Source organism: Rhinolophus sinicus, linkage group LG02 (assembly GCF_036562045.2).
Source record: "Rhinolophus sinicus isolate RSC01 linkage group LG02, ASM3656204v1, whole genome shotgun sequence".
NCBI classification, from domain to species: domain Eukaryota; kingdom Metazoa; phylum Chordata; class Mammalia; order Chiroptera; family Rhinolophidae; genus Rhinolophus; species Rhinolophus sinicus.
The window spans coordinates 72,653,214-72,678,341 of record NC_133752.1 but is presented as its reverse complement, the minus strand read 5'-3'; the positions used below and the strand labels follow the sequence as shown (position 1 = coordinate 72,678,341).

At 38.7% G+C, this 25,128-nt stretch overlaps 1 protein-coding gene, 1 long non-coding RNA gene and 2 pseudogenes across 2 annotated transcripts in view; 2 read left to right on the top strand and 2 right to left on the bottom strand.

Moving 5' to 3' along the window:
• Positions 1–1,333: 1,333 nt before the first annotated feature.
• On the bottom strand, positions 1,334–3,478 carry LOC141569973 (uncharacterized). Its single transcript, XR_012493726.1, has 3 exons — positions 3,308–3,478; positions 2,871–3,192; positions 1,334–2,016 (listed from the first exon to the last, which is right to left on the bottom strand). It is a non-coding gene; the product is annotated as an uncharacterized LOC141569973 (long non-coding RNA).
• Positions 3,479–3,624: 146 nt separating this feature from the next.
• Positions 3,625–25,128, top strand: part of UGDH (UDP-glucose 6-dehydrogenase) — a 30,065-nt gene continuing 8,561 nt past the window's right edge. Inside the window, exons 1-5 of the mRNA XM_074324572.1 lie at positions 3,625–3,860; positions 12,918–13,086; positions 21,014–21,115; positions 24,577–24,777; positions 24,865–25,062. Coding sequence (XP_074180673.1) covers positions 12,922–13,086; positions 21,014–21,115; positions 24,577–24,777; positions 24,865–25,062 — 666 coding nt within the window. The 5' untranslated portion in view covers positions 3,625–3,860; positions 12,918–12,921. The remainder of the gene's footprint in view (positions 3,861–12,917; positions 13,087–21,013; positions 21,116–24,576; positions 24,778–24,864; positions 25,063–25,128) is intronic.
• On the bottom strand, positions 5,894–8,042 carry LOC109438009 (heterogeneous nuclear ribonucleoprotein A1; annotated as a pseudogene).
• LOC141569972 (ATP synthase F(0) complex subunit g, mitochondrial pseudogene) lies at positions 21,134–24,570 on the top strand (annotated as a pseudogene).

The following is a 25,128-nucleotide window of genomic DNA, read 5'->3' as shown; positions in this document are numbered from 1 at the left end:
AATCAAGGCCATAATTTATATGGCATCTTCTGTTTGGAATACAGAACATCCAAACATAGGCCAAACTGTCCTGTTTCTGTCTCTCAACTTCAGCCTTAACAAAAATAAGTATAAAATGAGGAAAGACAGATTTGAAGTGTCTTGATTAATCACTGAAGGGGACTTCCCCCAAACCAGAATTCAGTTTATGTCTTTGATACTCAGGATAATTTTATCCCTGGGTAATGGATCATAGTAAGGTTTTGCTTGGGTGAAAGGTAAGCCTTTCTTTTCTAAAATGGACTGTTCTCAGGCAGATCACTTGGGAAGGGGACCTGTGGAAGCTGAGGAGCTAGAAATTGACTCCCTTAAATATATCTGTGCAAGGAAGGCAAAACTAACCTTTATTGTGAGAAGCCTGGATAGTATAGTCACACTTGGAGGGTGTGTGTGTGTGTGTGGCAGGGAAGGGAGGGTGTGTATAATTATTACTAAAGTCCTAATGCTTTTATTCGCTGATCATCTCTTGAATCTGTTTATTTCTCTGAATCTCCATGGCTACTATCCTCGATATGCTAATTCTTTTTTTTTTTTTTTTTAAGATTTTATTGGGGAAGGAGAACAGGACTTTATTGGGGAACAGCGTATATTTTCAGGCCTTTTTTCCAAGTCAAGTTGTCCTTTCAATCTTAGTTGTGGAGGGTGCTGTTCAGCTTCAAGTTGTCCTTTCAGTCTTAGTTGTGGAGGGCGCAGTTCAGCTCCAGGTCCAGTTACCGTTTCTAGTTGCAGGGGGCGCTGCCCACCATCCCTTGAGGGAGTTGAACCGGCAACCCTGTGGTTGAGAGGACGTACTCCAACCAACTGAGCCATCCGGGAGTTCAGCGGCAGCTCAGCTCAAGGTGCCATGTTCAATTTTTAGTTGCAGGGGGCGCTGTCCACTATCCCTTGCGGGGACTTGAGGAATTGAACTGGCAACCTTGTGGTTGAGAGCCCACTGGCCCATGTGGGAATCCAACCAGCAGCCTTCGGAGTTAGGAGCATGGAGCTCTAACCGCCTGAGCCACCGGGCTGGCCCTCGATATGCTAATTCTTGATAACGGTAATTAGTTCTGAATTGCTCTCTCCATATTCACTCGTTTTATTCCTCTAACTGCCCTCTTTATTTCCCCTAGTTAGTGTTTGTATTTCCTTTAGGAACACAATTATCATAACCTGAAGAAGCATCTTTGACCTGCTATGTTAAATACTCCTATTGTATACTCTCATAAAACTATGTATCTCCCCTTACTAAAGTTATAATTTTACATTTATCTGTGCGATTGTTTCCCCAGAGACAGTAAAATTTATGAAGGCAGGCAATGTATTTTTCTTTACTCACAATTACATTCCTAGTGACCAGCACAATCCTATCACGTAATAAATACTTAGAGGAAATACAGAATGAATGAATGAATGAATGAATGAATGGTTTTTAAATTGTAAGAGGAACTTGTTTATAAATTGAAATACTACATGAAAATTGATATATAAAGCAGGTAACAGTAAAACCGCTGTGATTTCGAGAAGGGAAATACATGCAGGAGACCCAGAGCCCTGCCTCTTTTAACCTCCCGCTCATTCTCTTTCCTCAGAGGCTGACTCACCACCAGAGAAACTTAGTTTCATGACACATAATTTGAAAATAATTGGCCTACATCGAGAAGTTCTCAAACTTTTTGTTCTCAGGACTCCTTTACACATTTAAAATTTGAAGACCCCCAAAAGTTTTTTTCTTGTTGATTATATCTATTGGTTACCCTATTAGAAATGAAAACTGATAAATTATGAATACACTAATTCTTTAAAAGTGATTAATAAATCCACTACATGTTAACATAAGTAGTATATTTTAATGAAAATTACTGTATTTCCAAATAAAAAATTAGTAAGAACACTGGTATTGCTTTACATTTTTGTCAATCTATTATAAATCTATAAATCTGCATTCAATCTGTAACGTCACACGTCAAAGAGCCTTTCAAAAATTCCACCGTAAACCTGTGACACAGAGTGAATAAAGGAAGTAATATTAGTTTTATCATGAAAATGTTTTGAACTCCTGGATCCGATGAAAGGATATCAAAGACTGTCAGCACATTTTGAGAATTGTTGTAGATTCAAAAGTCCATTGTTTTGAACATTATGATTATTATCAAAATATTAACAAAGAATGTGAAGTGATAATAGGTAGCAAAATGTTGAATTGAAAAAAGGGAAAAATAATATAATAGTGGTTTTTATTAGAAAGCCAATTGTAATAGGTAACTTAAATTTGTGTATTAATATATGCCAAGTTAAAAAAGATAGCTCTATCATAGTATTAACCACATGCATTGCAATTACTTGTTCGTTTCTCCCTCCTGCTAGCCTGCGAGTTTGGAAGAAGGAATTGGGTTTTCATTCATTTTGCATCTTTGTTCTCTAGGATAATGTCTAACACACTAAATATTTGATGGATGAATTTAAGTGCACAGAATGTACAACCGTTACATATCCTATCACACTTTCTATAATTCACAGAAAACTGTATTTAACCAACATTCAACAGCTTTTTAAACGTCGTCATGATCCTATCGAGAAAACCATTATCTATGTGGTATTTTAATGTGTCTTTATAAACTCCTAATCGCTTTCCTCATGACGCATTTAAAGATGATGTTTGACTTCAAGTACGTATTATGTCACATGATGTAATTCTTGATTTAATGAGGGAAACCAAGTCATGACTTTTTCTTATTTTTGGTTTAAGATGACCTTTGCGTGGGGAAAGAGGAACGGAACTGCCCTCCACATTAAAAGTGGATAGGGAGCTCCGTATGTTAATTTTACCCTTCCTCATGTACAACACTTACATGTTGCATATTCTAAACATCGTGCACGGACACCCCACATCCCGAATTTGGCAGGAAAATATCTCTGGAGGGCGTGGGGGTCCCGCTTCTCCTCCCAGGGATGTCCCGCTTCTCCTCCCAGGGATCACGGCGGGGGCAGTAACCGGTCCAGTCATGACTGGTCTGAGCATCATCGAGACATGAGGTACCTCCTTCCCAGAAGCGGCGGGTCACAAGGGCTCTGACGAAACCTTAGGCCGCGGGCCCGGAGGGTGCGGCGGACCCAGGGGCCTGGAGGGCGTGGGACGGGAGTGAGCCGCAGGCCGGGTCTGACCCGCAGGGTCTATTGGGACAAAACAAAAGCAGGCTGCTGGGGAGACCGGAAAGAGGGCCGGACCTTCCGGTCCACTTGGGCCGCAGCCTGCACAGTACACCCGCAGCCCCCGAGTATGGCTGACCTGGCGCGCACGCGGCACGACCTTAGCGCCGATCGTCCGTCAAGACCGGTATACCGGGAGGGAAGCGAGGCCAGACAAGACCGCGCCTCTGACAGCCGCAGGTGTGAGGCGCCTGAGATCCAGCCCCGCGGCGAAAACGGACTCGTTACGCTCGCAGCTCCGCCCAGCGCCCTTCACGGCAGGGGCGGGGCCGCTGATCTGGCCAGAGCGGATTCGCTCAGGCTCGGCCAGGGGCGGGGCCAGCCCCATCCAGGACTAGCCGCGCCCCCGCCTCCCCGCCCCTGGACCCTGGAGGAAATAGGGGCGGGTCCTGGGCCTAGTGGGGCGGGAGGAGGAGTGTGGTTGCGATACAGGGCAGAATCCGGGAGGGTCTGGCTACGGGGGAATGAAGCCTCCGCCTTCTCGGGCAGAAGTCTTTAAATACGGGCCCGGGCCCGGGACTCGGGGTGCGGTGAGAGGAGATCTGGCGGAGCGGCGGCAGTGCGGCCCAGAGGGAGGAGCTGTCGGAGCCGTTGGGATAGGAGCGGAAGCCGCACTTGGTGCTTGGAAGTGGGTAAGTACCTACCTTTCCCGGGCTGGCCCCGCCGCCGCGTGGGGATGCTCTGGCATCCCGGCGGCTTGTGGAGGGAGCGGAGCCGGGATGTGCGCGCTGCCCCGGGTCGCTCCCTGCCTTCGGTCCCGGGCTTCCAGTCTCACGAACCCCGTCTCCTCTTTTGGGTTCTGGGCGGGAATCGCCTTTTGGATCTGCTGCCTTGGGGATGGGATAGGTTAGGCTTTTTATTCAAGACTCGCGAGCCTTCCAGCCGCATCTTTCTTCTTTTTCCCACTTTCTGACTTGAAATAAATGAGAATTTTTTCCGGCGCCTGAGAAAGCCTACGGTCCATCGAAGGAAGTGGTCCTCTGATTAGGGACCCCATGTTAGTCTCAGAGTATTGCCTTTTGTTTGTGCAAAGTCTGCTCACCTGGGGTCTATTGCTTTCCTCACGGCACTGGCCGCCTTTCTTAAGAAACTAAAGAGAAAACGAAGCCAGAAAGCCCTTTTGAGGGCGAAATCCTGAGACATTCAATCGGGACGTCTGTATAGGCTGTCCTGGAATCCATTGTTGGCCGCCACACCATATAATTGCTTTATTTCATGTTAGTGAAGTCCTTTCGTACGTGCTTCAGAAGATCATATTTGTGTGAGACCTTGAAAAATTATACCCCTTATATTATATATTGAGTAGGGTTTAGTACTCTGGTATATAGAAGAGAGGGATTCACTGGTAGGGAGCTTTTCACGGATATACAGAGGAGTAGCTGTCCATTGACTGCCCTCAAAGACACAGTGAGTCTTTGAGTTTCTTCAAGTCCCCTAAGAAATGGAAAATAGTGGTCTGGTCTGTTTCTTCAGGGGCGTTCTGGAAATGAAAGATCTTACTGTCTGTTCTGAAATGTGCTTGGTCCTACCCAAGCATCTAGTTCAAGGTAGGTGGTAGACAACCCTGATTGAAAGGATCTGATTTCTCCCTTTGCTGTACTTCTTTCTCGACATAAAATTTATAACTACTAAGCATATTCCATACTCCCTCTTGCTATTTCTACAGCTTTATATGATAACCCTTTACATATAACATTAATATTCTCCCTGATTAAGTATCTTTCTTGGGTCAAGCATCTGATAGTATTTAATTTTTGGAAATGATTAATATGTGTGGAGTTGATATATCTAGCTATAACATCCATTGCTTTAGCTGCTGGGCAATTATGCAGAGTAAACTGATGAAGGGTGGGATAGAGGGATTATATTCAGTTTAGATTGTAGTAAGACCTCCCCTATTTGTTAGCCATGTCTTCTAGCTTGAACTATTGATCTGAATTTATAAAATTTTAAATGAACAGTAGTTGTGGAATGGCCTGGTGTGTTGTGGCTTTTCCAAAATACAGAGGTAAAAACTCATTTCAAACTGACTTATAAAATAAGCAAACATTCCCATTTCCCAGACAGCACAGTAGAGAGGGTCAGAAGGTCCATAAAAATAGGAATTGAAAATAGAATCAGAAGACATCTGTGTAAGGGAAAGTATATCACTAACATTGTATCGCTCTCCATTTTAAAGCTCATTGAAAATTCCAAGTAATAATTTATTTGGATTTGCATAGATTGTACATCTAGCTTCTTCTGTATTTTTCCCATTGTCATCTACAAGCCATAGTTCTTATGAAACAGCAATACAGGGATACCCAGAAACACATGCATTCTATAATACAGGTCCACCCGCAATCAATAGTTTACCCCAACTGCTGGATGTAAGGCAAGCTGAATACAGCCTGGCAATCAATGTGGATAAGAAGTAACTCTGGGAAGACATGGCTGAAGTTCTACCTAAAGAAGAGAAGATGATAGGATTCTGGACAATCTCTGTAAAAATACTATGATCAGCCATCTGAACTAAAGATACTCAAATAACAGTCTTATCTCAAAAAGGTAGGCCCTTGTGGAGAGTTATTCATTCAATTAATATTTATTGAACACCTACTGTTCTAGGTGTTGAGGTGAACAGCAGATAGGAACTGTTAGCCTGGGAGCACCTTATTCAAATATGAACTTCTTGAACCTGAGTTGCCTCATGTAGACATTCAATCCATGTTTATTATAAGTATGTTAGCAGAACCTGTTCTGCTTGTGATTGTGAGCATAAGCTGCCCTAATAACCTTTTTTTTTTTTTAAAGACATTTATTCAGCGTCATGATCAGACTATTACATTTAGCAATCAATAGCATGGGTGCAAAAAAAAAAAATCTACATTAAAACCCTTTGTTGGAATGCTTTACACTTTCCACAGAACAGAAACTAAAATAACCTGTTACACAATTAGTCACAAATACAGTCCTCGAGTTTTTTGCCCATACACATGAGTATTGTCTAAAACATGTCTTCTTTGTAGCAGCTAGGCCCTGCCACCACTGTGCTTGGCAGAGTTCACAAATCTGTTGTAACCTGTAGCTTCCCTGTCACTTCTCTGGCTCTCCTCTGCTGCTAAGCTTTGTTTCCTGGCAGTAATTAAAACCTTCTGGGCCAGCCCGGTGGCTCAGGCGGTTAGAACTCCGTGTTCCTAACTCCGAAGGCTGCTGGTTCGATTCCCACATGGGCCGGTGGGCTCTCAACCACAAGGTTGCCAGTTCAATTCCTCGAGTCCCGCAAGGGATGGTGGGCTCTGCCCCCTGCAACTAAGATTGAACACGGCACCTTGAGCTGAGCTGCCTCCAGGATGGCTCAGTTGTTGGTTGGAGCGCGGGCTCTCAACCACAAGGTTGCCAGTTCAATTCCTCGAGTCCCGCAAGGGATGGTGGGCAGCACCCCCTGCAACTAAAATTGAACATGGCACTTTGAGCTGAGCTGCCGCTGAGCAACTGGATGACTCGGTTGGAGTGCGTCCTCTCAACTACAAGGTTGCCGGTTCGACCCTTGTGGGGATGGTGGGCTGTGCCCCCTGCAACTAGCAACGGCAACTGGACCTGGAGCTGAGCTGCGCCCTCCACAACTAAGACTGAAAGAACAACAACTTGAAGCTGAACAGCACCCTCCACAACTAAGATTGAAAGGACAACAACTTGACTTGGAGAAAAATCCTGAAAGTCCACACTGTTCCCCAATAAAGTCCTGTTCCCCTTCCCCAATAAAAAACAAACAAACAAACAAACAAAACAAATAAACAAAAAAAAACCTTCTGCCACTGCCATAGCTACTGCTGCTGCTGGAACCACCATAGCCACCTTGGTTTCGTGGTTTGGCAAAGTATTGACCTCCACCACCATAGGGGCCAGAGCTTCTGCCTCCAAAGTTCCCTCCTTTCATGGGTCGAAATTTGAAGATTGATTGTTGTAATTGCCAAAATCGTTGTAGCTTCCACCACCTCCAAAATTGCTTCCATCATTACCAAGTCCATTATAGCCTTCCCCACTGCCACCGTATCCTCCTCCACCACGACTGCCTCCAAAGCCACCTTGACCACTGAAGTTTCCTCCACGACCAAAGTTGTCATTCCCACCAAAGCCACCTCCTCGACCACCACCGAAGTTTCCAGAACCACTTCAACCTCTTTGACTGGATGAAGCACTAGCCATCTCTTGCTTAGATAGGGCTTTCCTTACTTCACAGTTGTGGCCATTCACAGTGTGGTATTTCTGAATGACAATCTTGTCTACAGTCATGGTCATCAAAGGTTACAAAAGCAAAGCCTCTCTTCTTGCCACTGCCTCGGTCAGTCATGATTTCAATCACTTCAATTTTCCCATATTGTTCAACATAATCTCTTAGGTGATGTCCTTCAGTGTCTTCTTTAATACCACCGACAAAAATCTTTTTCACAGTTAAGTGGGCACCAGGTCTTTGAGAATCTTCTCTTGAGACAGCCCTCTTTGGTTCCACAACTCTTCCATCCACCTTGTGTGGCCTTGCATTCATGGCTGCATCCACCTCCTCCACAGTGGCATAGGTGACAAACCCAAAGCCTCTGGAGCGCTTGGTGTTTGGGTCTCTCATCACCACACAGTCTGTGAATGTTCCCCATTGCTCAAAATGGCTCCTCAGACTCTCATCGGTTGTTTCAAAGCTCAAACCTCCGATGAAGAGCTCCCGCAGCTGTTCAGGCTCTTTGGGAGACTCTGAATTAGACATGACGACCGCGGGAGGGGTGACTTCAACGATGCTTACTCGGCGGCGTCCACCGACAGAAAAGCCCTAATAACCTCCTGGCTATGGGATTAAGTGATAACCCCAAAAGATCCTCTGCTCCAAAAATACTTTGAGATGCCATGTTTTTGGTACTTTAGATACACTGGTTTTAATTAGGAGGAGGTTGGCTACCTGTCCAGTAAGGGTGTTGGTGTTACAGTGTGTCGCGTCCAGCGCAACACGGGCAGTGAGAGAACGAGAAGGGGTGGTGAAGGGATAAGAAAGAAACAGAAATCAAGAAAGTTTTGAAACAGGGGCTCCGGGTCTCACAGCCTCAAAGGACTGAGAGTCCCAAATCGGGCCACCTTGTGACTTTTATTGATGCACGTACAAGGAAGTAGCATTGTTTTTTCTACGGGCTGTGAGTCTCATACACCAAACCAGAAAACTGGTTCAAACCAATCACCCTTGCCTGTCAAAAGTCCCATGATGTAGAAATAATTACTGTTTGTACCTCCCCAGGGGACAAAACCTTTATGTTGAAAACTTACTGAGATGGAGAACTGATGTTATCACATCTAGAATCACTTCCCAAGCAGGATGTGGGAAGGAATACAGGCACAGAGGCAGAAGCTCTTCTTAGACAGGGGAAGGTGGGGGTCTATGCCCACCTCTGTCAACCCCATGAATTCTCCTGGTGGTCCCCACACGACTGTGCCTGTCATAGGTCGTTCCTTTCTTGAGGAATCTTACCCGTCATTGGCTAGCCAGCCATCCTTTGGGGCCAAACAAGGAGATGGCATAAAGGTGAAGCAATGTCCCTGAAAGGAATAGTCTCACGGACTCTTCTTTCTTTTTAGGGGTAGGCACGAGGGGACAGATAGGCAGGCAGCTGTGTGACAACAACAGTGTGTGATATTCTTCAGGTCCATCATAGTTCAGGACGTAATCTTCAGCCTTGCATATCTGGAAAGTAGATCAGTAGATCCCCCCCCCCCCCCATGGACCCAGAATTAGTGAGGCTTTAGATGTTAACTTATGATGATTAAGCGCATAAGAGATTGGTGAATACACTGGAATGAATGGAACTTAGCTATTACAGTAGGGAAATTTTTTATTCCAGTGCCTGGAATACTTGTGTCTCAAATCCAGGCCATCCCTGTTTAGTATTATGGTTCTTGGGAATCTGAATGCATAAAGCAGCGTGGAATCAGAACAAAGAATCTTTGGGGAATATGCCTTCCAAGCATTGGGAAAGGCTATTCTTACCTCACCTCTCTGAAACCAGAATACTTCTGACTTCAGGGTCTGTGCCACTCTTCTCTAGACAATGCTGAAATAAACACTGTCATTCTTGTGCTTAACTCTTTCCAGGTTGATCATTCCCTTTGCTAGCCCCCTTTTTCCCCTTCAGTGGAGTTTGTTAGGTTTTTAGCTTACTTTAACTTAGGTTACTTTCAGCTATGTGTCGTTAACTGTTAAATTATAGCCTCATGGATTGTTATGGTCTTGCTTTCCTGAAAGGACATTCAAGACCCACTTGCAATTCATTTCCACTCTAGGAGACAATTATTGCTGCTCATTTCTTCTCAATACCCACTTTTATTGTTCAGATAGGCTGATCTCATTTCTGTGTATAAGTTCTTATTTATTCCCTTCTTCTCATCTGGAATGCCCTTCCCCACTTACCTTTCTTTCTCCATCCTACTCATTCTTTAGGCCAAGCTTAGAGTCTACATTTGCCTTGATGTAGATGCCTTATTCTTTTGATTTTCTTTTTTCCTTCTGGACTTCTAACACTCACTTTGTCATTTAATTGATTATACTGCCTTTTATAATTTAACCATGTTACTTAGGTGCGACTAACTCCTTTTCATCTTTTAAGTTAGCTTAAAAGTCCCCTTCTCAGAGAGTCCTTTAACTACCCTATCTAAAGTAGTCCTTTCCCCACAGGTAGCCTTTCCCACTCATTCTCCTACAAGTTTATTTCCTCTATGTGGAATTTATCACAGCTGCCATTATTTTGCTTGTGTGCTCTTCTACTAGACTAGAACTACGTAAAGTAGGAACTGCATATGCCATGTTCACTATTGTATCCACAGTATATAGATCAGTAGTGACTGTTACGTAGTAAGGTATTTAATGTTTTTTGATTGAATTATTCTCTAACTAAATTGTAAATACTTGAGTGTCAGGACCTATATCTCTCTCTGGCCAAATTCTCTACCATGCCCACACAGTAGACCCTTAAATTGGGAATATTAATCTTTCATGAAGGTGAAGAAGAAGGAATAGGTCTGCAGCAAGTTGAAGCAATTTTTTTGAAACCAGATGCTAAGGCTTTTCTATTGTGGAGGTGGGAACAGCAGCAGTAAATGCTGGAGACAGACATATCTCTGGTAAGCCTTTTCCAGGCTCAGCTGTCCCTCCCACAGGTGGGAGCTTTTCAGGAAAACATTCCCCTGAGCTTTCGCCACTTACTAGCAATCAGTCCCAATGCAGTATTTTCCTCCCGCGAAGTTTCTCTTTCTCCTGGTGGATAGGGCACTTGAAGCCTGGAGAGAGGTAAAGGGCAGAAGTGAAAAGGAGAAGAAAGGCGAAGAAATGAAACATGAATGGTTGCCAAAAGTAAATTTTGTGTTTTTGCGGAGGTGAATCTTGGAATCCTAAACGTTTAATAGAATATCATATTTTTATGGCTTTACAAGTGATAGTAGGGAACTCTTAACCCACTGATTTAGACTATTAAGGAGAGAATCTACCAGATTTAGCATGGTTTTACTATTGCCTGGTAAGTACTGTATTTTGCCATGTGTAATGTGTACTCTCTTGCCCAAATCTGTGAGGGAAAAATAAGGATGTGCATTATACATGGGTAGTACTAATTCTGTATCTATATAAATGTTTTTCATTCTTTTATTTATGCGTATGAGTTAAAAGTGTAACTCTAGGAATCAATAACGATATCCATATGCAAAATAATATGCTAGAATATGATAATCGGTTTTGCTGAACTTACTATGAACTTGCAACAATGAAGAATTCTTGGCCTTCTATGATGCCTAAATCTTGTAAATTTGTTACCGGTACGTAAAATTTCTTGTACCTTGTATTTGCTCTTGTGTTCTGTAATTATTTGTTATATATTATAAAATTTCTTGTACCATAATGTGTTGAAAAACTAAATGCTAAAATTCCTTTATAATACAAAAAACAAGTACCTAAATGTAAACAAATAAAAATTTGAATTAAAAAATTAAAACCAAAGATTTTTTCCCCTGAAAGTTTGGGCCAAAAATGTGGGTGCACATTATACACGGCAAAATACAGTACATCCAAACAATGGAATACAGTGTAACTATTAAGAAAAAAAAAAACATGAGAGGAGAGGAAATGGACAGGTCTTCAGAATGCATTAAGTGAAAAAAAGCCAAATGTCGATAGTGTATATGGTATTCTACCTTTTGAATTTAGAAAGAAGGGTTATTAGAATATACATCTATTTACTTGTACTGTATTAAAAACACTGAAAGAATATGCAAGAAACGAATAAAGAGGTTGTTGGGTGGAAGCAAAGTAGGGGATAGAGGCTTCTTAGTGTATATACCTTGTTATACAGGTTTAATTTTTGAACCATATGAATGTATTATCTATTCAAAACAAAAAATCAATGAAAATTTTTTCTTTATGTGTATTGTTAAGTATAGCCATAGAATATACTTTCTTAGAATCATTAGATTCCAAATTCTGCTCAGAAAATTCTGTTTCTTTTTATAGCTTTAAAAAAGTCATTAGAGATCAGACTCTACAAGTTGATATCTGCTAATCATGACCACTACATATCAATTTATATGCCAGATTAATTGTTTTCTTAATGCAGACCAGTATACTTATATCAGCTCATTCTCTTCCAATAAGGAAATCTACTCAGAGAACCAATGAAGATTAGAACATAGTTTGAGTAATACAGATTCAGACCAAAGGGATTTGGATCATCTTAATTATGTGCTTTGTGTATCTTTTTTCATAATGGGATATACTTGCCAGGCATTGTAATTAGATCAGCCTTCTAGAGTGTTTTCTCTGATCCATGCAGGAGTATACTAACAAATTGTTAAACTTTCTGACTACCATTTTCCTTTTCTTTGGAATTCATGAATTAGAAGATGTCTGAGGATTTGGCCAGGACCGAAATTCTAAGAACTTGGTCAGTTTGACAATTTGTATTCTCATAATGAATAAACTCAATATTTTTATATATAAATCAGCCCTGTGTAATTTTGATTATTGTGAATCAATTTACCTATTGGCTTTTGAAAACCTATCAAAATCTGTGTTACAGCTTTGGTAACTACTTTCCTTTAACCTTCTCATGGTTTCTGATTAAATTTGAAATCGAGTTTAAGGTCATTGTCAAATAGGTAAAAATAAACTGAAGTCAAACTGGGTAGGGAATATAATCTCAGAGTCCAATTTTGGACTATGGAACTAATCTTAATATCTGTTGTGTTAGTCTAAACCTGCCTCAAGGCTGACCTTTGTATACCAGCATTTATTTTAGCAAGAATTACACTAGTATGTTTACCTTTGAACTTTCCCTCAGCAGTCAAGTTGCCCTAGTGTAGTAGAGGCCAAGGTAACGTTTTATTCTGCTTCTTGATTTTCTTAAATATTGGGTCATTATAATCTTTGTGGCTCTTCTCCAGTAATATCAGTTCCTGTAATTTTTTCCGTATGTTTCATGCTAGTGCAGTCGAGAACTGGCTAGGTTATTCAATTGGAATGTTATTTTTTATCACTATTCTCATAATTCTTAATGAGTGTGAAAGTAGGTAATCTTTCCAAGTATCTGTCACATTGACAGTTTTTATAAAGTATGATGAATGTGCAATGTGATGTCTTTAAATTTTCTGTGCTCAATACTAAAACAGTCTTACTGTTGCCCTTCTAGTACAATGATGTTTGAAATTAAGAAGATCTGTTGCATTGGTGCGGGTTATGTCGGAGGACCCACATGTAGTGTCATAGCTCAGATGTGCCCTGAAGTCAGGGTAACGGTTGTTGATGTCAATGAATCAAGAATCAATGCGTGGAACTCTCCTACGCTCCCTATTTATGAGGTAAATCATGTTAAACAACTCTTTATTTCTTATGCTCTTTGTCTTCTCACGATTTTTGTTAAAAAATTTCCTATTGATATAAAAGTTTATGACTGCGACTGGTTAGAAATTAAATGAAAACATTTAGATACACAATGTTAAGGACATTATTATTACAGTTATGTCAAGTATGACCAGGGAAAATGACTGGAAAAAAGTATATTGGAATATTAATAATGGTTGTATTAATGCAGTGAGATTGTGGGTAAGTTTTTCTCTTCTCTACTCTCTAATTTTGTCTGTTATTATGGTTATCATATTAAAATAGTAAAATTTAAAAGTGGCATTCTGTAAAAATAAAATAAAACTGGATGTTTATAATATGAATTCATGTAAGTCTTATGTTTTTAGATTATTAAATTTATATCAGGTAAATTTTGGATGGATAAATGGTGTCTTTCATATTTAGTGTTTAGTATCACAAATTAGTTCAATTGGAATTTAGAAATTTATGTGAATTTAGAGAATTTACAGTTTTATGGTTAAGAAAATATGTTTTAACCATTTTATTAAGCTGGCTGTCCTATTTTTTATTATATTATTATAAAATGAGTTCAAGATATTATGCTTTTAAAGACCAATAGGAAAATATTTCAAAACTTAATGGTAGCATTTTCTATCCAACGTTTATATTCATATATATATATGAATATAACACCCCCCACCACCCTCAAAAAGCTTTATTTTTTATAAGATTATCATCAACCATAGTCTTCAGGCAGGTTAGGCCTTTGGAAGGGAAGTCTCAGCCTAGTTCAATCTGTAGGATAAATCTCCCTGCTATTTATAGGCATATGAAACATAAAAATCCATGAAAAGGCACTCATAAAGTAGTAACAACTCAACATTGTGGATTTACTCATGAATCAGACCTAAGATTTTTAGAAAATATCCTCTGTGTATGTGGTAGCTTCTGTTTGTACTTTACCCTTTCTTCTACCAAATGACCGCCCATAATAGTTCTTTTTTTTTTTCTTCTTTTTTTTAAAGATTTTATTGGGAAGGGGGACAGGACTTTATTGGGGAACAGTGTGTACTTCCAGGACTTTTTTCCAAGTCAAGTTGTTGTCCGTTCAATCTTAGTTGTGGAGGGTGCCGTTCAGCTTCAACTTGTTCTTTCAGTCTTAGTTGTGGAGGCACAGCTCAGCTCCAGGTCCAGGTCCAGTTGCCGTTGCTAGTTGCAGGGGGCGCAGCCCACCATCCCTTGCAGGACTCGAACTGGCAACCTTGTAGTTGAGAGGACGCACTCCAACCAACTGAGCCATCCGGGAGCTCAGCGGCAGCTCAGCTCAAGGTGCTGTGTTCAATCTCAGTTGCACGGGGCGCAGCCCACCATCCCTTGCGCAACTCGAGGAGTTGAACCAGCAACCTTGTGGTTGAGAGCCCACGCTCCAGCCAACTCAGCCATCCGGGAGGCAGCTCAGCTCAAGGTGCCGTGTTCAATCTTAGTTGCAGGGGGCGGAGCCCACCATCCCTTGCGCAACTCGAGGAGTTGAACCAGCAACCTTGTGGTTGAGAGCCCACTGGCCCATGTGTGAATTGAACCGGCAGCCTTCGGAGTTAGGAGCGTGGAGCTCCAACGGCCTGAGCCACCGGCTGGCCCCATAATAGTTCTTTACATACCTCAGTATAATAGCATTCTTTCCCCATTACAACATTACTACTATATTTGGTTTGGGGGAATTTTAAAAAACATTTTGGAACTATAACTTGATAGTGAGTTTTATAATTCTGATATCCATAAAAGGTCTACAAGTCATCTGAAACCCTGTAAACCATATTTATAGCCAATCATTCAGTAACTAATTCTGCCAGCTGTGTATTCTAGTCTTCAAAAACAAAGGGCACCCATCAGAATGGCTAAAATTTTACTACTGACAATATCAAGTGTGTACAAGGATTTAGAACAATTGGAACTTTATACACTGCTGATCAGGATGTAAATTGGTACAACTACTTTGTAGTACTCTTGGCAGTATCTAGTAAAGCTGAAAATATGTATAATCTATGACCCAGCAGTTTCAGTCCTAAGTATATATATATCCAACAGAAATGCATACATATGTGCATGTCAAACGACAGGTATTAACAGTGCTATTCATAGTAGCCCCAAATGGAAAACAACCTAAATGTTCATTATCAATAGAATGGATACATAAATTGTAGTTTCCATCCTGTAATAAAATACTATGCTGCGTTGAAAATCAATGACACTACTGCATGCAAGAATATGGTTAAATTCTCACAAAAGTGATGTGTTGTCAGATACAACGATAATACATACTATATAATTCCATTTGTATAAAGTTCAAAAATAGACAAACTCATTCAGCATGGTGGTAATTTGAAGGGTGGTCATGACTAGGAGAGGGCACATTGCAGACTCTGATTTACTGTTAATGTTCTTCTAACTCTTGATGTGGGTAGTGGCTACACAAGTGTATTCACTTGTAAAAATTAAGTTAAACATTTTTCTATACTAATGTATATGCACTTTTCTGTATTTTTGTTTTACTTCAATAAAAGTTTTACTGAAAAAACAAAGGGTATCCTGGACAAGAAAAAAAGTATGAACCATATGTAATATATTGGAATTGGACATTTTTCTTGAAGAAAACAAAAAAGTCAGTTGGCCGGGCATGTTTCCTGGCCAGGTTCTTATTCAGTCAGACTCTTATTATTGCTATTACTATTTCCATTATTTGAAATCTGAACCTCTCTTCCTAAGACTTCAGTGCTTTAAATTTAAAATAGTGTATTGTACATTGAGGTTTAATCCATTTGGAATATATAGTCATATTAAGAGTGTTAAGATCTAAAATGATTTATTTTCCATATCTTGTTTTTTTCTCAGTAACCTACCTTTTATAAACAAAGATATGAAAGTAATTTTGGTTGTTTCACACTTTTATTTCATACATAAATTTTTTCTTCTTTAAGTCACTCTTACTGGAATATAAAATACTTGAAAGTCTGTGCTCATTAAGAAGCAGTGTATGAGTCTCTGAACTCTGAAATGCCATAATTGTATTTGCTACATTTAATGGTTATTAGTTAACTAAATGGTTAATTATTTGCTATTTAAAATCTTAATTTTATCTCATTTTTTAATATGGCAATTAGATGATGATAACATAGGCAGCTATTTTAGTTCTGCACTATTTGGTGTAGCCTACAACAGAAATGGAATCTTTTTCAGCTGGCTTTGGAGATTATAAACATGGCACTGCAACTTTAAAATTCTAGAAGAAATCTTCTTAGCAAGAGAATGATTTTCCTCTTAGCACATAAGTGATTTTAGGCTTATACTTTTCATGTGTCTTTCTAAGACATCAGTTGTTAAAATATGCCTGCTTAAGAAATTTATAAATCAAGTTTTAAAAAAAGATTTCTGTAAGATTGTGTTAAGAAAAAAAAATTGGGGGAAATGAATTATATGACCCAATATCCATTTTTAGAGATATGTTAGCCTTTGTTCCATTTTTATTTCTTTATGTTGTAAATTAACTATCCCTGCACATTTCCTTGGCCACATTAGAGATGTGAAATATTAAGTGAAATGTCAAATAGGAACAACTATAAAGGAAGAAAAATGAATGGCGAATGGCGTGGGTTTAACCAGAGTTCATGTTGCTTTCTGAACTGGTTTATTGAGTAACTTAAACATATTGTTGCTGGTTGTAATTTATTCTCAATACCTTGTACAATGCAAAGAAATATTTTTATTTTCAGAGAAAACTTGGATATATTTGCATTGCAATCGACTTTCTCCTTTAAATCTGTATCCTATAATGCATTTTTAAATATACAACCAAATTGATATTTGTTTTCAAGGATATTATTAAAATATGGCATTGATTCTTCATTGTAAATATTCATAATATATTTTCATGTCAGGAAGTCCCTATTGGTGACTAATGTGTAACTCATGGTCACTAATAGAGAAATGATAACTCATATATAATTATAATACTTAGTGTGTTCTTTTGAGTACACAGTTTCCTTGAGAATTGTTCCACCTTCACTCTATCCACTCTGAGACTCACTAGTTAGAGAAATATTTAGAAGGAAAATGGTAGGACTTGGTTGTTGATCATATAACAGTGATGAAGGAGGGGAAGGAATCTAGAATGATATCCATGTTTTCAGTTTGAATGATGGATGCATGATTGTGCCATTTATTGAGATCAAGAATGCAGGGTGTTGTGGAGGGTGGTGGGAGATGAAATGGTGCATTCTGTTTGGTCCTATTTAGTTATAAACTCTTTGGGATGTCCAGATAGAGATTTGCAGGAGGCCACTGGGTATATATCAAAAGTTTAGGAAAAGATTTCAGGGCTGGAAATGTAAAGTTAGGATTATGCAGGTAGTAGTTAAAATCAGTGTAGCTGAGCTCTCCAAGAAGAGCTTGTAGAAAGAACAGAGCATGGCTGAAGGACAGAACCCTAGAAAATTCTAGTGTTTGATGGTGATTGTAGGAGGGAATGCCCTAGAGAAGCCATGAAGAGTAGTTCAGGGAAGGTGAACCAAAAACCAGAATAGATTTAGTAGTTCAAGCTCCTAAAAGATGTGTATGCCCGGGTTATGAGTGACTAACACAGTGACCAGTACAGAGTTAAGTGCCCAATAAATATTTGCTGAATGAATGAGCTGTCAGTTATGCCAAATGCAGAAGAAATAAGAACTAAGACACATTCGTTAAATTTGGTATTATGGGGGCCATTGTAACTTTTGCAAGAATAATTCCAAATGGTAGGAGATTGAGGGGAGAATGTAGACAAGGAGTAAGACTGGTAAGAAGTTTAATTTAGAAGGAAACAAAAGGGGTGGTCGCTGGAGAGGGACACAGGGTAAAGGAAGTGATTTTATTTATTTATATATTTTTCTGTGGTTGATAAAGGATTGAGCATCTAATAAAATCACACAGAGAAGGAAAGGTCGAAAGCATAAGAAGAAAAGATCTACTTGGTGGAATAAAATCTAGAAAGATAGCAACAGGATGGGATCAAAAGCATAAGTGGAGGGATTGGTCTTGAAAGCCTCGCCTTTGGAGACCAGAGGGAAGAAAACAAGGGTGGATAAAGATACACACAGTTTTGTTGGTGGGACATGAAATAAAGGTGACTTCCATATTGGTAATCTTAATAATCTGGAAATGGGAAGTGAGATATTCTGAAGAAGATAAAAGGGGTAGTGTGAGGTCAAGGACTTGCGTGTAGTAAGGTTCAGAGCAGTATAAATGTTCCTCAACTTATAAATGGGGTTATGTCCAGAGAAATGCATTGTAACTTAGAAATAGTATAAGTAAAAGATGAATTTACTACGTCTAACCTGCTGAGCATCATAACTTACTAGCCTATTTTAAACGTCCTCAGAATATTTATGTTAGTAGCCTACTGATGAGCAGTTATCTTCAGTTTCATCTCAAGAGTAATTGCCGTCCTCTTCTCACCAAGAGTAGGAGATACAGATGGGGGTTTTGTAGACATGATGGGGTGCAAAAAACACAACATCCAAAAAACCCTGGCAACACAGTACACTGTAGAGTATCAGTTTTTCACCCTGGTGATCACTGCTGCCGCCCAGAATCACGGAAGTATGGTATTGCGTATCACTAGCTAGGAAAAGATCAAAATTCAAAGTATGGTTTCTATAGAATGCATATTACTTTCGCATCATTGTTAAGTCAAAAAATTGTAAGTCGAACCATCATAAGTCAGCAATCTGAGAATAGAGAGGACAAGTAAAAAGATTTGTCGGGCCACATTGAAAACCCATCAGCTTCTGTTTACTGTGGTTCTTTCTAATCTTATAAGCTTATATTTTATGGGTCAAAACTGTATTAGTAAAAAAGTCATTTTTACTGCCAGAGAAAGAAATAGTACAGGCTATTAGGTAAAATGTGGTAATAAGATATTTCAGTTTTACTCAGAAAATAGTATAGTAGATACTGTTAACATTTAACAATTAAAACATTTTATTTTGTGTTACCATATTTGTTGAATAGTCATTGCTTTTTTGTTAACTTTGTTCATCAGTGTTTTTAATAACTACTTTTTAAAAAATGGATAATTTGCTTTTCTTTTTCTGAGTAAAATAAAAGATAATTTTACCCTGTGAAAGGATTTGAGTTCTTCCAAAAAAAAAAAGCACCATGTAAATTCTAAATACTAATTATGATAATTACATAATGACTCTAATAAGAGGTAGAACCTATATTAACTGCTTTTCCATCATTTTGAAGATCTACAAATATCCTATTGGTTTTAACAGAATAATGTAGTTCATTTTGAGGTCTTATTAAGGCTTAGTATAAATTCTGCATTGCTTTGATTTTAGGATACTTCAATTTAAATGCAGTATTAGGAAATTTTATATATAGGACTGTATTCAATTTTCTCTGCTAAATCCTCAAATTTCATAACCTTTTACACTCATTTTCTGGAACTTAGTCAAAATAACCAAGGAAACAGTTACTGCGATTGATGACACTGTATTCATGGTTGTAGTGGTTCATATATTTTGCTGGTCTTGTTAAACAGTTTAGTCAAACTAATGGAAATTTGAATTTACGTTTTACACTTCCTCTAATTGCTTATGTTCAAAGGCCCCAGAACCATGAAGAAAAGTGAATTGCCTCTGGATATAATTCTAAACCTGTAGTGGCTTTTTATTTTGTTATCTACATAAGTAGTTTTATAAACATCCATAATATTGTGTATATTTTTTGAAACTTCTCCCCCAAGAAAAGTAAGCTTCAGTGGTTTAGGTCTGTTTGTTGTTGTTTTTTTCTTTTTATTATGGAAAATTTCAAACATGTAATAAAAATGGAGAGAATAGTATAATGAATCCCCATGTGCCCATCACCATGTTTCAAAAATTTATCAACATGACCAGTCCCCCCTCCCACCTGTTATCATCCTGATTATTTATAATTTCATCCATAAGCATCTCATTATGTATTTTTAAAAAGAATAGTTTTTAAAACCTAAGCACATCACCATTATCATTACTAACATTTTTAACAATTTTTTAATATCAAGAATTCTTATACATGTTCTTCATCCCTAGTTTATTTGAATCGGGCTCCAAGTAAGATCCATATATTGCAACAGATTTGTATTGTTTCAGTGTCTTTTAAGACCACAGTATTTTAACACTCCCAACCCCCCATCCGGTTATTCTCTTTAGTTTATTTGTTGCAGAAACCAGGTTGTTTATCCTGTAGACATTTTCACAGTCTGGATTTTGCTGATTGGACTAGTCTGATCAGATTTCGACCTGATTTTTTTGTTTTGTTTTTTCCAAGAATACTTGTTAGGTGGTATTGTACAGCTTAATATTCTTAACATTACTGCATCTCCTGTTAAATTGTATGGGAAAACAAAATTTTCATTAAAGGTTTCTTACAATAGGGACTTAGAAAAAATATGTTTATGTATGTGTAAACACTGACTGTTTCATAACCAAATGAATGACCTAAATTCTTGGGGGGTAAAATGCTGTAGTCATAATGATAATGCAGAAATGAAGTGTTTGCTTGAAATCACAGAAGACATTGAATTTTCTGATAATTGTGTTGATACTCAGAGTTAATTATTAACTCTTATAGACAGTCAGGCACATGGTAAACAATGACACAGCATTAAAATGAGCTACTACTTTAATTGTGGTAAGTTCAATTTTGTTTTATTTAGTAATGTTACATAATGTTTACTTACGGCCTTTTGTGTATAGTCTTTGATTGTTCTACAAAGGTGTTATTTGAGAGCAAGTCTAGATCTTTAAATTACAGTATAAACTTCTGCTTTAACACATGTAATTCTATACTATTAGGTTATTTTACATGACTGGTAAACAGTTTATACACAACTCTTTTTCATTTTAGCCAGGACTAAAAGAAGTGGTAGAATCCTGTCGAGGAAAAAATCTATTTTTTTCTACCAATATTGATGATGCCATTAAAGAAGCTGATCTTGTATTTATTTCTGTAAGTATTTCCCTTTGCTATGGGAGTTTTAACGTATTCTTATCTATATAGAAGTTTCATTTTATTTTAATAGTAAATCCATTGTATTAAGCCAGAGCATTGCTTAGTAGCCATTGTCCAGTTTAATTTTGGTTGTCACTAACGTTGTCCAACATTTCACCAAACCCTATAATCATTTGGTCAAATATGTCATTTCAGACCATTAAACAAATAAATTCAGAGAAAGTTCTAGTCTGATATCTAGAATTAGGAAGTACTGGTAATGTATGAGCACATGTGTGATAGTATATATATTTCATCATTTCTTGTTTCCACTGGTGGGTAGAGGTGAGGTAAAGAGAATCAGGTAAAGTTTACTTGCAAACTTACAGGCATCTCCTAACTAGGTAAATTATGTTCCAAAAGTCATTTTAAATTAATTGTTTGGAAGTTGGCATATGTTGGTTAGGTTATCAGGCTAGTCCGCCGGCACCTTCAGCTTATAATTTGGCTAAACTGTTGTACCTCTGCAATGAAAAAGAAATAGATCTAATGCTTGGGAGTAAACTCTAGTAACTCAGTATTTCAACCAAGGTAACTTATTTCTTGATGTCCGGGTAACCATCTACTCAAATATTCTGTGTGTGATGGTATAGTTATCAACCATTTGGTGGCTAGGGTGTTATATGACTCAAGGCCTTTAGGGCCTTAAGAATAAAGGGCAAGGCAGTGGTGTGAGCTTTGATGGGGTCCTATGAGATAAAGGAAGGAAACACCATGAGGTCCATAGAGGGTAGATGCTGTTGAATTGATTATACATTTGTTAAGGTCTGTAAGTTGTTGAATAAGGGGTTTTCTGACTGGTGAGACAAAAGCAGTACTGTGAAGCTTTGTGAACTCCAGAAGAAAGTGGTAATGAAGCCAGTGGTAAAACTGTTATAAATTAAGTCTGTTATAAATTAAGGGTAAATGGGATCAAATATATGGTGATGGAAGGAGAACTGACTCTGGGTGGTGAACATGCAGTATGATATATACCATGTTTCCCCGAAAATAAGACCTGGCCGGACAATCAGCTCTAATGCATCTTTTGGAGCAAAAATTAATGTAAGACCCTGTCTTATTTTGCTATAATATAAGACCGGGTCTTTATAATGTAATGTAATGTAACGTAACGTAAGACCGGGTCTTATATTATTTTTTGCTCCGAAAGACTCATTAGAGCTGATTGTCCAGCTAGGTCTTATTTTTGGGGAAACAGATTAGATGATGTATTACAGAATTGTACACTTGAAACCTATGTAACTTTACTAACCATTTTCACCCCAATAAACTTTAATTAAAAAAAGAAAGAAAGGAAGAAAGAAAGAAAATTAAAAGTAAATAAATTCTCTTTTTTTGGCATCCTTAATTGCTTCAGAGAAATTGATGCAGCTTCTATGACTTACCTACCCATCCTCTGCTTAAGTTTGCAGAAGGTTAGGGAAGAGGCAGAGAAAATAAGAAAATATTTTGGAGTAGCTAGATACTTGGAGTTAATCAAGAAGTTACTGACTTTCCATCCTAGAACCATGGCCCAATTTGTCCATAACCTCGCAGAGAAGGCCCTGGTGCTGGTCAACGGTGCTGTGACTTAGTCGAAGCCTCAATTGGCCACATGTTGGTGCCATGCCAAGGTTGAGCTGGTTCCTCCAACATCTGCTGAGATCCTTACAGCTATTCAGAGCTTAGGAAAAAAAGTCATTAGTGCTCAAACTGGTAGCTTCAAACAGCTCACAGTTAAGGAAGCTCCGCTGAATGAGGTGGCCAGTGAGGTGGGGATGTGGTTTCATGTCGGCGAGACCATAGGCAAGCGTGGCATCATTGGCTATAAGGTTTGAAGACCAATCTTTAACTTTTGAAGACCAATCTGTTTCTTTGGGGTTTATTATTTGAATGTTCTTAGGCCATGTGTGATCAAACTGGTATTTGAACGAAATATGTTAAAGGGAAAAAAAAACAAGTTACCTTATTTCTCTGATTATCTTAGTTTGGCTAACCAGACCCTGGAATAGCAATTGGGAAATGTTCTGTAAAAAAAGGTATTTAAAAATAATCTACTCTCAGACAATAGAGTCCACCGTAGGGTGGTCTGGCACAGATAGCTGGTTTTACGTTTGTCTCACTGCCCATCTAACCTGAGCTGCCCCGAATTTTTCCAAGCTGTTGCTTTGTGTGCCTGCCTGTTTGGGTAATTTATTATTGTATAACTCATATCTAGTTTCCATTCTCTGGATCGTTTTTTTTTAAAATTCGCTTCTTGTATGCTTTTCATTATGGAAAATATCAAACGTATACAAAAGGTGAACATAGTAATCTAATGAACCCCTATATACTCATTCTCCATTGTCAACAGTTCATCATGGCTGATCTTGCTTCGTTACTACTTCTTTTTACTTCTTCCCACCCCAGATTTTTTAAGGCAAATTCCAAATGGGAATACTTTTATACAAATCAGTTTTCCTTTGTTATCTTCAGAGCGCCTTTACCAGGGGACCCCATCTGATCATCTCCCACCTCTGGCATGTTTTACCTTATCCCATCAGCCAGCTGTCATTGCCCTTCTGACTCCACTGCACCCGGCCGTCTATGACTAAGGCTTTTCCCAAGTCGTGCCATGCACAGAAACAATTTTTTCCTCTTGCTTTCACACCTCAACTCAATCTTTAAGTTTTGATTTATTTTGGCTAATTCTTTTATTTAGTTTCCCATTAGGTCATAAGCTTGTCAAGGGAAGAGAATTGGTGCTACTTATTACTGGTTCAAAAATTACTCTATACAATTTTGGATTTTTCAGAGTACTTTCATTTTTATCAGAGTGTTATAAAACTCGTGTTAGATTTTATAAAGTGTGTTAGCCTCATTTTCCAATCAGGTCATTGAGGCAAAGGCAGCCACACTCCACCAAGGTTATATAATAGAGTTAAGCCAAAACTAAATGCCTAGACTCTGGGCTCATGATTTATTTTTCTTTCTATTTGATAGTCTTTGTCTACATAGTATTCTGTATCCTGAAGATGCTAGATGATTTCCTAGCTTTAATGAGACAAGAAAGCATTTGTGAATGATACTGCAAGCATTTTTTAAAGCTTTTGATATAGGCCTATAAAAATGGAGAATGAAAAAGGAGTTCGAAGTGTAGTTTTAAAGACCATGGTAATATGTTACATACAATAAAGAGAGGAAAGAAGAGAAAACTTACATTTCATTTCAGATTGTGAACACTTATTGAATGAGCTCTCCAGAAGCTTCAAGCTTTCCTTCTGGTGATGATTATATTTATGAAGTACATTATTTTCCAGGAACTAATAGAGGGTTCAAGTCAGGGCTACTGATGGTCGTTAACTTCCCACATGACTAGCTAATTGATGGTCCAGGGCCTATCTGGAAATCACTGAGTATCTCACAGATTATCTGTTCTTACTCCCTTACACTTTCACCAGGTGAACACTCCAACAAAAACCTATGGAATGGGGAAAGGCCGTGCAGCAGATCTGAAGTATATTGAAGCTTGTGCTAGACGCATTGTGCAAAACTCACATGGGTACAAAATTGTGACCGAGAAAAGCACAGTTCCTGTGCGGGCAGCAGAAAGCATTCGTCAAATATTTGATGCAAACACAAAACCCAACTTGAATTTACAGGTATTAAAAAAAGGAAGCATTAGAATCTGGTTCTTATGTAAACATTGATGCCTTAAAGTTGTTCATAATTAATGCTATTAATTCTAGGTGCTGTCCAACCCTGAGTTCTTGGCAGAAGGAACGGCCATCAAGGACCTCAAGAACCCAGACAGAGTACTGATCGGAGGGGATGAAACCCCAGAAGGCCAGAGAGCGGTGCAGGCACTGTGTGCTGTATATGAGCACTGGGTTCCCAAAGAAAAGATCCTCACCACCAATACCTGGTCTTCAGAACTTTCCAAACTGGTTGGTACATGACATTCAACTCTCCATTAAATTTAAAGCCAAGGACTTATTTCTCTTAAATCTAAT